Here is a 16272-nt window from a genome sequence, read left to right on the forward strand (position 1 = left end):
GTCGTTATGGCAGACTCGTTTGTGAATTACCCAAGTGGTTATATATATATACACCACTAGTTTGTTATTAATGTTGGTTACTTAGTAAATCCCCTTTAATTTCCGTTTCTTATTGTTCACCCCAAGTCATAACCCCGGTTAACCCGTCATTGGGATAGTGGGCTGTGACATCTTTTTTCTGGTTCGTTGTTGATGAATTACTTCCTCACGAACCCTATCTCCTCTGGATGATCCTTCGGGTTGATGTTCTTGTTTTGGCATCTCCCCTCCTTGGTTCATCTTTAGATCTACCATATTTAAGTTAGCAAATGATTCTGCTAACTCTTGTAGATCCTCCAATCCGATTCGATCAAGGCTATTCATGGGATTTACCTTTCATGATTCGGATTATGTCCTCCGGCTGCAACTTCTTGGGTGCTGCATTTACTGGTAGTGGATACGTCGGGTCTTTGGACCATTTATTCCAAATTCTTCTGGAACATGGTTTTCGCCGTTCGATTTCTTCCACCTTTTTCTGGATATCACGCAAGAGGGTTAGGATTTCCTCTTGTTTGAGTGATATTTTACTTATCTCCATTGGTAGTTCATACAGCTTGACGCCATAGTACTCCACCGTTCTTTGGATCTCCCGCAAGTTGACGTTGTCGGAAGAATTTGGCTCGACCTTGTGGTAGTTTGGATAAGCTACTCCTGCCTTGTCCTTCTGTTCCATCAAGTATGATATTGATGAAGGTAGGCTCTGGCTTGTCTGTTTGCCGATTTGGCCTCGGCATTCTCCAGTAGGGCATCGAGATAACCCTGAATGTTCGTAATGATCTCACGAACAGTCTCCACGTCCTCGGTAATGTTGAGCATAAGTGCTCTCCAACGCCATCGTAATTCACCCATTAGGTGACTAGCGTCTCTTTCCAAAATTTGGAAAGATATCCTATATACAAGACATCTCGGACATTCGTCCGGATCCATACTAATTCTTATGGAGTCTTCTCCCACATAGGTTAATTCTCATAGGTAAATCCTAGAATAAATTAAATATCATTTAATTCCTCAATTAAAACCCGCTCTGATACCATTTTAGGCGTGGTTATATAATTAGAAGAAACATCATAAGGATATCAGATTCTTTGGGTTAGGATGTCCCAAATTATAACATAAGTAGGTCTTTGTGTAATTAGTTTCAAAAAGGGGTCATTTTTTGAATTTTTAAGAATTGAGCCGTGTCAAATTTGAACAAGAATGAAAGTTGGTGTATTAAATTGGAAAATCCTAAGTTTGCGTTAAATTTAGATTTTGATCAAAGTTGGTGTTTTTTCATGCAATTATCCCTATATATTTCGATAGAAGATTATTTGGAGCGTACGTATATAATTTTGACACCTACCACCTTGGCCGCGCGGCCTTTCCAAAGAAAAATATACACCAACACTGCCAAAGCAATCTCAACTAATTTCATTTTTCTTTAAATATTAAAAAAAGAATTGCAATTACTATTCCAACGTTCATCTTTTTCATTACATTTTTGCTCTATAGGTATAACCAAATGTGAACTCATAGTGAGTGTAATTAAGTTAATGGTTATTAACTAAAACCCACTAAGTATACATGGTAGTTATTGATTCCCTGACGTGAATAATTCAACCGTAAGATATGCAAATACCAATTACTCGCGTATTACTGATTTAATCCTCATTCATTTTTCACACATATGCAAATACCAATTACTCACTTATCACTTATTTAATCCTCTTTTATTTTTCACACATATTAAGAAAACGTATTTAATCTTTTTTTTAAAGTATTAATTTTTATATTTTTATTTTTTATATCCTTATTTATTATTTTCACATTCAAATGAAATATTAAATATGATTAATTCAGTAAAATAATATTTTATATAATATTAATTTATATAATAAACTATTTTTTGAAAACATTCTAAAATGGAATAAGGGACTAATTTCATGGGACTGAGGGAATATTTAAGATAACTCATGTTGGAAAATACAATAATCTTGAACAACTTGTTTTAATTAGGCGTCGGGTTACTCAGTTTTCAGAGAAAATGAGCTTGTCGTAATCTTAGTATAATTTTTTGATTACTTTTTTTTAAAATATTAAAATCACCTTTTTCATTTGACAATAAGAGCATCAGCAATGAGGGCTCAGAAAAAGGCTTGAGCCCCCCTTGCTCCGCGCCCTTCACCATTGTCGAGCTCGCCTCCCCTCTTCGATCCGGGCTCAATTTGGAAAAGGGAGGGCGCATGCAAGCCACCCCCTATTAATTAAATTTTCGGTCATTTTTTATTTACAAAAAAAAAAACCTGAAAAGAGTTGTTGCTTGTAGTCGTTTTTCTTTTTGCTATTGGATTTCGGTCGTTGGCTATTTTTTATGTTTTTCTTTTTTTTTCCCTTTCTTTCTTCTATAAATTGATGTTCATTCATTCTTTCAAATATCTTCTTTCTTCATCTTCTACTCCTACTTTTCTTCATATTCTTCTTTTAATTTTCTCACAAAACCATGGAAGGAGATTGCAGAATTTTTTTTTTTTGATCGGTAAAATTAAAATTTTATTAAGATAAAAAGCAAGGCACCAGGGATGCCAATCAAAACAAGAAGGAAAGATTGAAACCCTTTGAGCACCACATGGTGAAAGGGATTCTCAACTCCAAAACTTTATAGACCTCATTCCAACTCCAAAGTCTACCCTTGATCTGTAAAACAAGTCTCTCAATATCCCAAATCTTTCCTTCAAAACGACTCTCGTTTCTTAGATTGCAGAAAATATTGGACCCAACACCCCCAAAATTCATCTCCCGACGAATCAAATGCATCCGCCCAAGGATTCTTGGCCATTCACTCAACGCGATATCGCTGATAGCATCTTGATGAGTAGGGACACCTCTCAAATGAACTCCGACGAGATGGCGTTTCACTTGGCCAAGGTGGAAGAAATCAAGCAACGCAACAATCTCCCATAGATTCTAGGTTTCTTTTGTATGTTTTTTTAATTTTAAGTAAATTAAGACTTTATTTAATTGTATTGCAATTTAAATTTTCAATCAATGTAGGGTTAATTTGTAAATTTAATGAAATTTGAGTTGCTTAGATTTAATGTAAATTTTGATAAAAAAAACAACAATAAAATTAAATGGGAAATCAAAATATAATTAGAGAGCCAAGAGGTGGGCTCTCTCATTGTGGAGAGTAGACTCTTAAATGGTGGGGATCACATTTAAGAGCCCACATTGACTCTCCATTGTGGATGCTCTCACCGAAATGAAATATAACTTTTTATTTATAATATACAAAAAAAATAAATAGAAAATGATAAAAGATTAGCAAAGAAAAAGGCAACGGGCTGTTGCCCATTTTCCTATAAGAAAAAGAGCGGTTGCCAAAGTCACTCAAAACGGGGCCACTTTTCAACATATTTTTAACATTGAATTGACTCTAGAGCATATCATTTCCTAAATATACAATAATGTTTTGATAAATAAAAATAAAATAATAAACATGGCTTATTACAGCATATGGTTTCTTAACAACCATACATTATATTCTTCCATCTGTACTCGTTTGTTTGTTTTCTACACAGTATTTACCACTTTTTCCTGCTGTGGCCCCAAAATCTGCACTTTTCTTGTCTCTCTATCTAATCCTTTTCTTTAACTCTCTCCCTCTCTGCGTAACAGAATACTATGTTCCTGCTTGCACGTTGGTGTGGCTAATTCATTATTGAAAATGATACGCGTATAGGTTAAATCCACCGTTGGGAACATAAGATAATAATTAATTACGAGTCACTCAATTGATTTTAATTAAATCCATATATTGAAAAAGAAAATTTTAGTCATACAAATAAATTTATGAAAATATTAACATTTTTTTATCAAATAATAAATTAATTACACCCTGATGAGGATAATATTAAGGTCATTTATAATAAGTAGGTTCGAATACCCATACTGCACACCTAATAAACTTGATGGAAAGCCGACACGAAAAGGAATTCGAAGATCATTTCAGAACTAAAGATGAGGGTTAAAGACGGAGACTTTCTCAGAGCTAAATAAAACAAAGAAAAAGGAGATTCAAACATTCGGAGATTCAAACATTCGAGTGAAGGATGAGTGGAGTTCTAGAGCATGCAAATATGCTTGTCGGGCCACGGTGATCAAAGCTGAAGAAGATGGTAGAAGAAACAAAGAATGAGATAATCTGAATAACTCTGATAATGATTCTACACTATTAAGCAGAGCTAATCATTATGAGGAGCATTCAAGAGCTACAAAGTTGGAGGAGAAGATAAAAACATTTTATAGCTCACACCATAGGCAGAGCCATAAATTTTGTTGAGGAGGGGCTGAATTTGTATGGAAGTTCAGGGGCTACCGCCCCTGATTTTTTTTTTTGGGCATTTTGTATATTTTAGATATTTTTTATTAAAAGACAAGTATAATAGTAATAATAACAAATAATATTTTAATAAATTATGTAATTTCAATATACTACACAATTTTTTGGGGCATTCCGTACATTTTAAACATTTTTTATTAAAGAAAAGCATAATAATAATAATAATAATGAATAACATTTTTATATATTATATAGTTTTAAATAACATAATTAATATTAATTAAATATATATGAGGGATATAACAAGTAAATCAACTTTTATAAGACAAAATCATATATATACTAAAAAAACCTCAAAATTTGGGAGAGGCCTCTAGCCCCCCCTCCTCCCCCCATGTGGCCCCGCCATTGGCTTACATTACGTGGCAACAACCCTTGATAGTGGAGGAGACTAAATATTCGCTATCGATCGATGTGACACTCGAGGATTGGAAGAGAGAAACTACTCTTCAGCCTCAAGAGGAATAGAACTGAAATGATGAAAATATCCATATGTATTCAAATTTGAAATTACTAAAATAATCTTTAGTTATAATAGTATGTACATAGGTTGAGAATTGCCATTGTAGGAATACGTTCATTTTAGCAGGAATTGTGCCTAAATCAATACAAACTAAAGGTTTCCTTCACATTTATTACCTTTTATACGGTTGGCAATTGGAAATCATCTTCATATTCAAATATCTAAACCTATTTCGCATTTTCATCGTAAAATGGAGAAGACCTCAGGGTATCATCTCTAAGGACGTCGAAAAGGTTCAATTCCAATGAAGCCCTTAGTTGTTCCGATCAGTTCGCTACTAAAGAGAGATTTAGAGTTACATTTAACATGTCATAATTTCTACCCTTTTAGACTTAGTTTTTCGTGTTGGTCTGAACCACATTCACCACATACATTTTTTGTTTTATACGATTTTGCAAAATCGTGTAATAGTCGCAAAAAGTGTGTAACAGTATATTTAGAATTGTTGCACACTTTTGCAAAAAAAAGTGTAACAATATAAAATACATTGTTACCAATTTTTGCGAACTTGTGAAAATTGTGGCACAATGTATATTTTTACACCGTTACTCACTTTTTTGCAAAAGTTGTAATAATCAGTTGGAGGCGGTGGTGATGAAGATGCAGAGACATTACGAAACTCTAGAGATTGGGGATTTTAGATTGGGAAAAAGATAGAGAAATTGGCTACGAGAGATAGAGCATTCGAGATTGATGACATGGGCAGTGTAATGGCGGCGGTGGTGGCGGAGGACAGCGGTGGCGTACTCCTAGTTTGATTGGAAAACATATATTACAAGATTAACTTATTGAGCATTGGAGATTGAGGACATCAGCGGTGTAGTGGCATCGATGGTGGCGGAGGACAAGAGTGGCGTATGTCTGGTCTTATTGGGTAACATATATTGCAACATTAATTTATTTCATTTTTGTATGTATTTTTTATAAGTTGTTGGAAGATATTTAAGGATTATTTTAAATGTACCATTAATAATATTTTAAGAGCATCCCCGGTGGGGTATGCCGCGCCGGACCGATGCGGCACGCTGGCGCACTCCCCCCCTCCCTTGCAACTTGTGTTGGGATGCCGCATCGTGTCGGTACGGTCAGCCTTTTTTTTATTTATTTGACCGTTGTTGCAGCGAAACTTTTGTTTTTTTATTCTTTTTTTTTTCTTCTATAAATACCACTTATTTTTTTTTTATTTCACACACCATTTTTCTTCCCAATTTTAATACAATTTTATTCTCTCTAGCAAAATGTCATAATCATCTTCCCAATCTTCCTCCGAATCAAGCGGCGATAGCAACGTGTTGTCCAATTCGCTCAAATTGTGTCGCAAATTTATGAAATTGCAAATGTCAATGGTCCACCGGAAAGCCCTCCTGAGATTTGAAGGAGCACATTTGTTCTCGTTTTGATCCGATTGAGTCATTAAAAAATTATTGTAATTTTAATTTTAATTGTTGCATTTTATTTTATTTTAATTAATGTTATGTTGAAATTTAATTTTAATGAAAAGTTGAATTTTAAAATCAAAGAGTAAAAATGGGATAAAATAAAAATGAAGATTATAACGCCTCTTTATATAGTCAATGCGGAGAAGAGAGCTCTATGATGGGGACCACTTTATAAAATCTTCCACTAGAGATGCTCTAAATAGTTAACTTTAAAAAAAAAAAAAAGATTAATGAAATGTCCCAATATAGTAATTTGTACATTATTAATGGGATGGAGGGAGTATAGTTAATAAGATAATATGACCTAATTTAATTTCAAGGCAGAATTGATCTTTATTCTTACCTACCCAATTTTAGCAATATAAAATTATGTTGACATTTATGCCAACAAATTAGGTATTGGCACATTAAAAGATTTTCCTATAAGTTTTTAAATATTAGACTAATTAAAAGAGTTCCAATTTCTATTTATATAAAACAAGTTCCAATTAATGGTCCTTTTTTGTGGAGGGAAAGGATGATGAATCACACAATGTTGTTCCAAATGAATTCCATTTCTTAAAAAACATGTCATGTCTGAAATATTAGAAATATTATGACATATTCTGTATTAAATATATGGTTTTATTATATTGACATAGGATATGATATATGGTCGCGTTGCCAACTGTATAACAACAAAGCTTATTAACGTTGTCCCCCTACAACAACGTCCACCCTATGTTTGTAAAAATGCCGAACAGAAACTGCGCTCCCGCTCACATGGCCGGCGAAGAGACCACGGTAGTGAACGGAGCCGCCACCCTTCTTCTCCGCCTCGTCCGTGACGTCGTTCGGGTCTCCGCCGCGGGCTTCTCTGGTTTCTTCAAGAGAGAATGCACGGAATTGGGGAGAAGAGTCTCACTTTTGGTCCATTTTCTTGAAGAAATCAGGGATTCCGAGATCATTCAACAAAATTGTGAAATCTCTTCTTCTTTCTCCACTTCTGGATTCGCTGATCTAAGTCTAGCGCTTCAGGTTGCGAAAAGACTCGTTGTTGCTGCTAATAACTTTGACAACTCCAACTCCATTTCTGCAGTAAGTATGTTTGCCAAAATGCTCCTTTTTTGTGTGTATAGTTGATGTTCGAGTTTATACAGTCATTTTTTTTAATGAAAAAAGATGGAATTTTTTTGCTGCTTCGTGACCTTGATTCATTCTCATTTTCCGGGTAGACTATGATCAGTATTCTTGATATGTTGCAATGTATTATTTGACTAGTTCTGCTACTTCGATTCGATTGCAAAAAGTGTAGCTTTTGATAGTTTAGCTGTTGTTAGTTAATGCCATTAACTTAATGGCTAACTGCTGCAGTACATTACAGTTAAATGAGCCTTGAATTTATTTCAATTTATTGTTTTTTCATTTTCCTAAGTTATCTTCTCTTGTTTGTTTTCTGCATTATAGGATGGTGCCACAAAGAAAATCCTCTTCCAGTTTCAATGTATAACATGGAAATTGGAGAAAGCATTGGATAACTTGCCTTATGATGATTTTAACATATCAGAAGAAGTGCTAGAGCAGGTTAGTATTTGCCATTGAGCATCTTTATAGTGTTATTTGAACTTGATTCATGTCTAAACATAATCCTATCACCAGGTTGAATTAGTCCGGTCGCAGTTGAGACGAGCCGCTGAAAGATACGGCCGCCCTCTAAACTCAAGCTTATCTCAGCCATCGGATAAGGAGATACATGTAGAGAAAATCAGTAACTTTGACCATGAAGCTAGCACGAAAATGGAAGATCTGTCAGAGGGCGTTGGGGCGGTAGATGATGTCTTGAACGAGGTTCTGATTGAGGAAGATGCAAGCAACTCATCCATGTCGGCTGCAGTTGTTGTGTTCAAGGACTCTGAGAGTCCAGGAATCAACAGCTCGTCCTGCAAAGCTCTGAAGGAAAGCAAGAAGCCCGATTCTCTTGTTGTTCCTGATGATCTGCGCTGTCCCATATCTCTTGAACTCATGAGAGATCCGGTCATTGTGGCCACCGGACAGGTATGATGATCCAACAAGCCTTAAGACAAACGACGTTGAAATTTATCTGCTTCAGTCTCACAATGTGGTTTGCTTATACTTTTTCAGACCTATGAGAGATGTTATATACAGAGATGGGTAGACTGCGGCAACATAACATGTCCAAAAACTGGTCAGATGCTGCAAAATCTCACTCTCACTCCAAATTATGTCTTGAGAAGTTTAATATCTCAGTGGTGCACGAAACATGAGGTAGTCCAGCCGACATCAATAGTGAACGGGAGGCTAAAAAGGAGTGATGGATCATTTCGCGATGTCAAGGGGGACATGGCAGCCATTGAAGCTCTCGTCTGTAGGCTTGCAAGCAGGTGTATCGAGGAAATTAGGGCTGCCGTGGCTGAAATCCGATCACTTTCGAAAAGAAGCACAGATAACAGAATCTTGCTTGCAGAAGCAGGAGCTATTCCAATTATAGTTAATCTGTTGACATCTAATGATGCTGAGATTCAAGATAATGCAGTGACCTCCATTCTCAATCTTTCCATCTACGACGATAACAAGGAGCTCATTATGCTAGCCAATGCAGTTCCTTGTGTTGTCCAAGTCCTCAGAGATGGAAGCATGGAGGCGAAGGAGAATGCTGCAGCAACCCTCTTTTGCTTGTCCCTTGCAGACGAGAACAAGATAATCATCGGTGCATCCGGGGCCATACCTGCCTTGGTAGATTTACTTCAGAATGGGAACTCAAGAGGGAAGAAAGATGCTGCCACTGCATTGTTCAATCTGTGCATATATCAAGGAAACAAGGGACGCGCTGTTAGGGCCGGCATTGTTACAGCACTGATCAAAATGCTTACCACTTCAAGCAGCATGGTTGATGAAGCTCTTACCATTCTTTCGGTTCTTGCCAGCCACCACGAGGCGAAGACAGTCCTTGTGAGAGCCAGCACCATACCTGTCTTGACAGATCTTCTTCGGACAGGATTGCCTCGTTGCAGGGAGAATGCTGTTGCTATTCTGCTTTCCTTGTGCAGAAGAGACAACGCGAATCTTGCTTGTCTGAGCAGGCTCGGAGCAGCAATGCTGCTCTCAGAGCTGGTGGAGTCGGGCACAGAGAGAGCCAAGAGGAAGGCCGCATCCTTGTTGGAACAACTTAGGAACTCTCAAGAGGTGAGATCAGCGGAGTTATAAAATTACACGACTTTTTACACACTACAGAATTCACAGTCAGAGCCATGAGTAACAGAGAATCTATCATGCCTACACTTGTATTTATTTGCTTCATTCTTGATTGGTAAAAAATTATGTGACATGATTTTTTTCGATAATTTCCCTCACAAAAAAAGAAAAATGATTTTTTCGAAAATTCGTTACTACAGAATCTTTATAAATTAATTCTCGGATATTGGTGCACAGTGAATCAATATTCGTTACGTTACTCGGCCCTTTGTAGCTTTTCCAACTTATAACCTCAAAAACCTAACTAAAAGAATGGCTTAATAATTCCTAGCTTTCTTAAAAGAATTTGTGTTATTTGGACAAAATTTATCGGGACAAAAAAAAGGGTAATATATAGAAGAGTTAATGGGCTCAATTAGCCCTTCTTGTATAAGGAAATAAAAAAATGTCCACCCAAATAAAAATATGAAAAAAGTTGCCTTTTTTTAATGTAAATGTACAATTATACCCTTAATACTGTTACACACTTTTTCAAAAATCGTGTAATAATCGTAAAAATCGCGTGATAGTGTATTTTACACTGTTACACACTTTTGTGAAAAAGTGTGTAATAATGTAAAAGTGTGTGATTGCGAAAAATTGTCTAATAGTGTAAAATACACTATTACACACTTTTTATAATCGACTGAATTTATAACCAGTTTGATGAATTCACCACTGAATTACTATTGTTAGTTGGGAATTTGAGTTTTAAATCTCGAATTCACAACCAACTCTATTGCTAGTTGTGAATTTAAGTAGTCGTGAATTTGAGTTGTAAAGCTCGAATTCAGAACTAGTTGTTTTGGTTGTGAATTCTCAAATTCACAACTTAATATTATTGAATTCACAATCAAATCTATTAATTTACAACTAAAACTAGAATTCACAACCAACTCGATGAATTCACAACTCGAGGGGGGTGTGTGGTCGGGGTCGTGGGGGTGGGCTGGGGAGTAAAAAAACTTTTTTTTGATGTAAAGGGTAAAATGGTAAGTGTGACTATTTTTTTAAGTTTTTATCTTAGTGGACAATTTTTAAATTTACTAAAACAGATAGACTATTTTCAAAATCCACTAAAAAAAGGTTAAATATTTTAAAATTTTGATTTATTTAAAAAAATTAGTTCAAATTTAAAAAGAATTTAGTTTGTTTTATTGTTTTCTCCACATTGTAATTTTTTTGTAAATTTTTAACAATTTTTTAATAATTTTTTTTTGTAGTTTTTGTACTTTAAAAATAATAAAAATTTTAAGAAATTACAATACAAAGAAAAACAATAAAACAAACTAAATTCCTTTTTATACTGAACCAAAAATTTTAAATATATAATTTTTTAAAATATCTAACCATATTTTGTTCGGGCATATTTTATCCAAATAGCATTATTGTAACTTATAATATACTCAATTACTTTTATTAAAATTCGTGTCACTTTTTCATATGAATTTTTCAAGACGAAGGGAATATTTTATTGTAAAAAAAACTAAAGACTAATTTTAAAAAATAATGTTTAGATAACAAATATATTGATCCATTGTGATGGCTATAAAATTTACGAAAAATTTAAGATAAACAATAGTATACGTACATCTATATATCATATATGTTTAAAATAAACTAGTTTGTTACCGGTCAAATTTTGACGGGAATTAATTATTATATACTATAAATTTTGTTAATAATTTTAAGTATAAATTTAATAATTATGCAATATGTAGATTATGAACTTCGTTTATATACTTGTATTCGTTTTAAACCCCATTAAAAATAATTTTACTACTCATTCTCATTCTAAATTCATAATAGTAATATCCGCTAATTACCCGAATATGCTTAAATTTATTAAATATATAAATAATTAAATATAATTTGTTACAATAATTAGTTATCTATCTCAATAAAAACTCATAACATTTCAAAATAAACATTAACAATAAATAATAAATAATACTCCATGTAGATAATCTTTTATTTAGATTCTACAATTAGTGAAGTCTTCCGCAAAAAATAAATGTGAATTCCTGAACATCTATATGTTAATATGTGTGTGTTAACAATAAATAGTATAATTAATAAAAACTATATAATTTGTGCACTCGTTTAAAACTTATATATATTTACTCGTGCCAAACCCGATTTAAAAGTAATTTTAATTATTCGTCCGTCCAAACTGACAAACATATGAAAGAGAGTAACTCTCTTTCCCAACATATATAATGATATCCGTTAATTATCCGAACACAATTAAAATTTGTAAATATCCAAATAAACAATATAAATTGTTATAGTTATTGATTTATCAAACTCGATAAAAGCTTACAATCAATATGTCTGTTTCTGGACATTACAAAGAATACATTTATAATAAAAAACATAAATTATAAAAGATTAAAAATTAATGTATAATAAATGTAGAAATTATACATTATACGAAATATATTTAGAATATCTTTTTAGAATTTATATTCCAGTGATGTCGCAAACCCTACTCAAAAGTGTTTTTACTACCAGTTCTAATCAAAACACGTACAGTAACATCCGCTAATTTTTCTCAAACTCGTTTAAGTCTCTAAAAATTAATATAATAAATTTTTAGATATTTAATGATTTTTAGATATGGAAATTGATTAATGATTTTTAGATATGGAAATTGATTAAAAATTTAGAAAAAAATAAGAATGAATGAGAATTGAGAAAAAAAAAATAGAATAGAGGGATTATACAACGCCACATAAGATACATAAGATAGGATTTATCAAGATCTATGGAATATTAATATTGTTGGGTCCCGCTGGGTCACTGAACTGGTGTCGGGGGGGAATACACCAGTAAGCCATTTTTTGAAAATTCTTTTTTTTTTCTTTTTGTTATGACTGAAGGAGTATCGACTGATACTAAAAGAAGTGGACTGAAGTCAACAGTCAAAAATAATTTCAGTTGAAACAAGGGTGTAGACTGATACTAAAATAACTTCAGTATTTTGATTTCAGTTAGGCACAAAGCTTTAACTGATAATCCACGTAAGGCTTCAGTCTAGATTTTGAAATCTGGTGAGTGTTATGAATCTTAGTGATTATCCAAGGATTTATCAGTTAGACTAATAACACCAGCAGCGGAAGATAAACTTAAGTAATAGCCTTTGTGATTAGCACCTTGTCAGATTTTAAATTTCTCTTTGCAATTTATCAGTTTCAGTTAAGTAACTATTTTTATGGACGAGAAAGTACTTAAATTCGACCCCGTCACCAATGTGCTTTGGCTCGGCAGCGCTAATGAGTACCCCGGGGGTAAAATTGCCATCCTCGCCACAAAGTGTGAAAATACATTACTTTCTGCGCTATAAACCAATCGATAGAAATGAATATAATTCATCTTGTCAAATATGGATGCTACCTAAAAAGCGCTAAAAATACTAGTGGATAAGAGTATGTAAATTACATGTGGCCACTTTTTGTTTGAACCTTTATTGGTGATTAATGTAGAGAAGCACGTTTTATTTTTCTCGGCCTAACAAAAGAATATGAATTTCGTTTGGACAACATAATGGGCCATGATCCTAAATCTATTGACACTTCTAAGTCCAGCTTGTTATATTAAATTATAATTTTATTTCTCTTACGTGATTTATATACACAAAAAATGAAATTTACTAAAAACATACTTTGACGTAATGATAACGATTTTCTTGTTTAAAAAAATTACTTATTCAGTATCGCGTAATTGTCAGCGCCAGAAATAGTAAATAGTAATATTCAGAAAATGGAGGATGGGATTTGAAAAGTAGTTTTAGCTTTTGACTATTTTAGTTTTACGTAGCCAAATTTTACGTAGTACTCAGGGGCGGAGCCAGGGGGGTGCCCGGGGGGGCTAGAGCCCCCCCCCCAAATTTTGAAAAAAAAAAAAAAAAAAAAAAATTTTTAATAATATGTCTAAAAATGTTGTTATTATTATTATTATATTTGTATTTTAATAAAAAAATGTCTAAAATGTATTGAATGCCCCCAAAAAATTTTTTAGCAAATGTTTTGAACTATATTATCTATGAAAATGTTGTTATTATTATTATTATTATTATTATTATTATTATATTTGTATTTTAGTAAAAAATGTCTAAAATGTATTGAATGCCCCCAAAAAAATTTTTAGTAAATGTTTTGAACTATATTATCTATGAAAATGTTGTTATTATTATTATTATTATATTTGTATTTTAGTAAAAAATGTCTAAAATGTATTGAATGCCTCCAAAAAAAATTTTAGTAAATGTTTTGAACTATATTATCTATGAAAATGTTGTTATTATTATTATTATATTTGTATTTTAGTAAAAAATGTCTAAAATGTATTGAATGCCCCCAAAAAAAAATTTAGTAAATGTTTTGAACTATATTATCTATGAAAATGTTGTTATTATTATTATTATTATATTTGTATTTTAGTAAAAAATGTCTAAAATGTATTGAATGGCCCCAAAAAAAAAAATTCGGGGGCTACCGCCCCCGAACCCCCATTACAGTTCAGCCCCCCCCCAAAAAAAATCCTGGCTCCGCCACTGGTAGTACTCCATAATAAAAGCTCAATTCGTACGTTTTCCGTTATATATATATATATATATATAGGGTCAAGTTAAACAAAGAAATACCCTATGTATAGAGAATAGAGAATAAATCTTAGCCCTTAAAACCGCTTAATCGTGCGGTTTAAAATAAATCCGCTGCCCAATTTTAATTACCACAAATATTGTTCGAAATTACATTTTAAATAGAATAAGGGCATTTTGGTATCTGTGCAAATCATTAAAAACTGCAACCACCGGATTTTACTCTCATTTACCGCATTTCATCGCCCCCAACATTTACTGCCAACCTAATCGATTCAAAATCCGATTTGAGGTTCCGAGGAGATTTCGCCGCAACAAATCCAATTGAAGGTGGGTAATCGTCCGATTTGAGGTTCCAAGGAGATTTCGACGCAACAAATCCGATTGAAGGTGGGTAATCGTTTGAAGTTTCGATTTTTCACCAAACAAATCAATTCAAAATCTTATGGTTCAATAACTTTTGTTTTGTTATTTCGATTTCAATGTCAGAATCGTCGGCGACTTGTTCGTAAAGGGTTAGGTTTTGAAGATCTGCTGAAATCGAACGGACCAACTTCGATTGCAGGTAGCTATTCGTTTCAAGTTCTGATTTTTCACAAAACAAATCAGTGTTTTTTCGATTTTTGTTTGCCTTTCCATGGAATTAATTTAGGTATTATTGCTTCGAATATGATGTTTTGAACAACTGATTGTTGTTGACGATGAAGAAATTTTTTGTAAAATTGCAATTCGAGATTATGAGATTTCAGATATTGGGCTTTCAATTTTTTGAATATAAGTTCAATTTTTCAATTTCTTGAAGATATGGGTTTATGAAATATAAGTGTATTATAAAATTTGGGGTTTTGATTTTGAGGCTTTGGATGTCGATTTAAAGCATGATTGGATTTTGTTTAAAGTATTTGGGGTGTTGGTTGATATGTACAAATGCAGAAGAAGAAAAAAAACGGTCATCGCTTCAATCGTCGGCATCTGCGACGAACGCGGCAGTCGCTCGCTGACTTTACGTGACGGGCTTGTCGAAGCACACGACTGCTGCCGCTGCTGGTTCGAGCGCGCATCCTGGCGCCGCAGCACCCCGTGCTTGCTGCCCATCTCGCTGATCAAGGTGAGGATTTCAGTTGGCATTTTTTTTTTGGCACTTTCATGGAATTATAATTCTGGGCAAATCGACCACATGAACAAGTTTAAATTGAATTTACTTTGACAACTTAGTTAAATGCGAACTACACAATATATGTTTGTTGAAAGTTCAAAACCGAAATCATAAGACCTCATTTCCAACTTCAATATACTCTGGTTTTGATTGCATATTCGTTTTGGGTTTGTAGAACAATATCAATAATATTCTATTAATGATCTCCAAATTTTCCACTGTAATAATCAAATGTTGTTTCGTTGAATTCTTTTAAGTTTGTTGGAAAAAGAAGGTTTCACCAATATATCAGTTCGTAAAGCTTTGAGTTGTTGCTTTGCCATCCGTTCGAAATATTTGTCGGATTGTTCAATTCATTCTCCATGTTTGTTCAAAATGTTTATTGCGAAATTATTATTTGATAAACATCTTATTTGTTTTTTTTTTGTCATGTGTTCTAAATATTTCTTTGGTTGTTCAATTTGTTCTCCATATTTGTTCAAAATATATTTTGCGAAATTATTATTTGATAGACAACCTATTGCGAGATATCATTGTCGTCATCCGATCCGAGCCCCAAGACGTTGGAAACATACTGAAGGCAGATGAACGGCTGATGCTGGTGGTGGAGCACGCAAGCGGTGCAGATCGCGGATAATACGCCCAGGTGAGGGACGCAGTGGACGAGGATCGGGGCCAACAAACAAAATGCATAATTCCCGATCCGCCATGAAAGTGGATTTTTTGGCATAGTTCAAGATTTTCGAGAATGAGGAATGATTGTGAGAGTAGGAGGATGAAGAAAGATCCCTTTTTCTTTTCCATTTTTCTATTTTATTTTATAAATTTATTTTATTAATTTGTGAACAAATTTTCTATAGTTGATAGAGACGAATGAAGAGATTTTTCATAAGTATGATTTTT

At 33.6% G+C, this 16272-nt stretch overlaps 1 protein-coding gene and 1 long non-coding RNA gene across 4 annotated transcripts; both read left to right on the top strand.

The window, feature by feature from the left end:
• The first annotated feature begins 6701 nt into the window (after positions 1-6701).
• Positions 6702-9720, top strand: LOC130986480 (U-box domain-containing protein 11). Its single transcript, XM_057909909.1, has 4 exons — positions 6702-7456; positions 7826-7942; positions 8018-8413; positions 8501-9720. Exons 1-4 carry the CDS (start codon positions 7100-7102, stop codon positions 9581-9583), a joined length of 1953 nt encoding a protein of 650 aa, XP_057765892.1. The 5' UTR covers positions 6702-7099; the 3' UTR covers positions 9584-9720.
• Positions 9721-14276: 4556 nt separating this feature from the next.
• Positions 14277-16272, top strand: LOC130986481 (uncharacterized). 3 transcript variants are annotated; one of them, XR_009089277.1, is made up of 4 exons: positions 14277-14607; positions 14703-14778; positions 15147-15321; positions 15882-16271. It is a non-coding gene; the product is annotated as an uncharacterized LOC130986481 (long non-coding RNA). The 3 variants fall into 3 exon arrangements; XR_009089279.1 differs by having other exon boundaries at positions 14277-14603; XR_009089278.1 differs by having other exon boundaries at positions 14279-14607; positions 15897-16272.

Source organism: Salvia miltiorrhiza, chromosome 5 (assembly GCF_028751815.1).
Source record: "Salvia miltiorrhiza cultivar Shanhuang (shh) chromosome 5, IMPLAD_Smil_shh, whole genome shotgun sequence".
NCBI lineage: Eukaryota > Viridiplantae > Streptophyta > Magnoliopsida > Lamiales > Lamiaceae > Salvia > Salvia miltiorrhiza.

Excerpts from the sequence above, each read along its gene's own strand:
- LOC130986480 (XM_057909909.1), top strand. The coding sequence starts at position 7,100 with ATGTTTGTAAAAATGCCGAACAGAAACTGCGCTCCCGCTCACATGGCC. Across the intron at positions 7,457-7,825 it reads ACTCCAACTCCATTTCTGCA|GATGGTGCCACAAAGAAAAT; the intron begins GTAAGTATGTTT and ends TCTGCATTATAG. Across the intron at positions 8,414-8,500 it reads TCATTGTGGCCACCGGACAG|ACCTATGAGAGATGTTATAT; the intron begins GTATGATGATCC and ends ATACTTTTTCAG.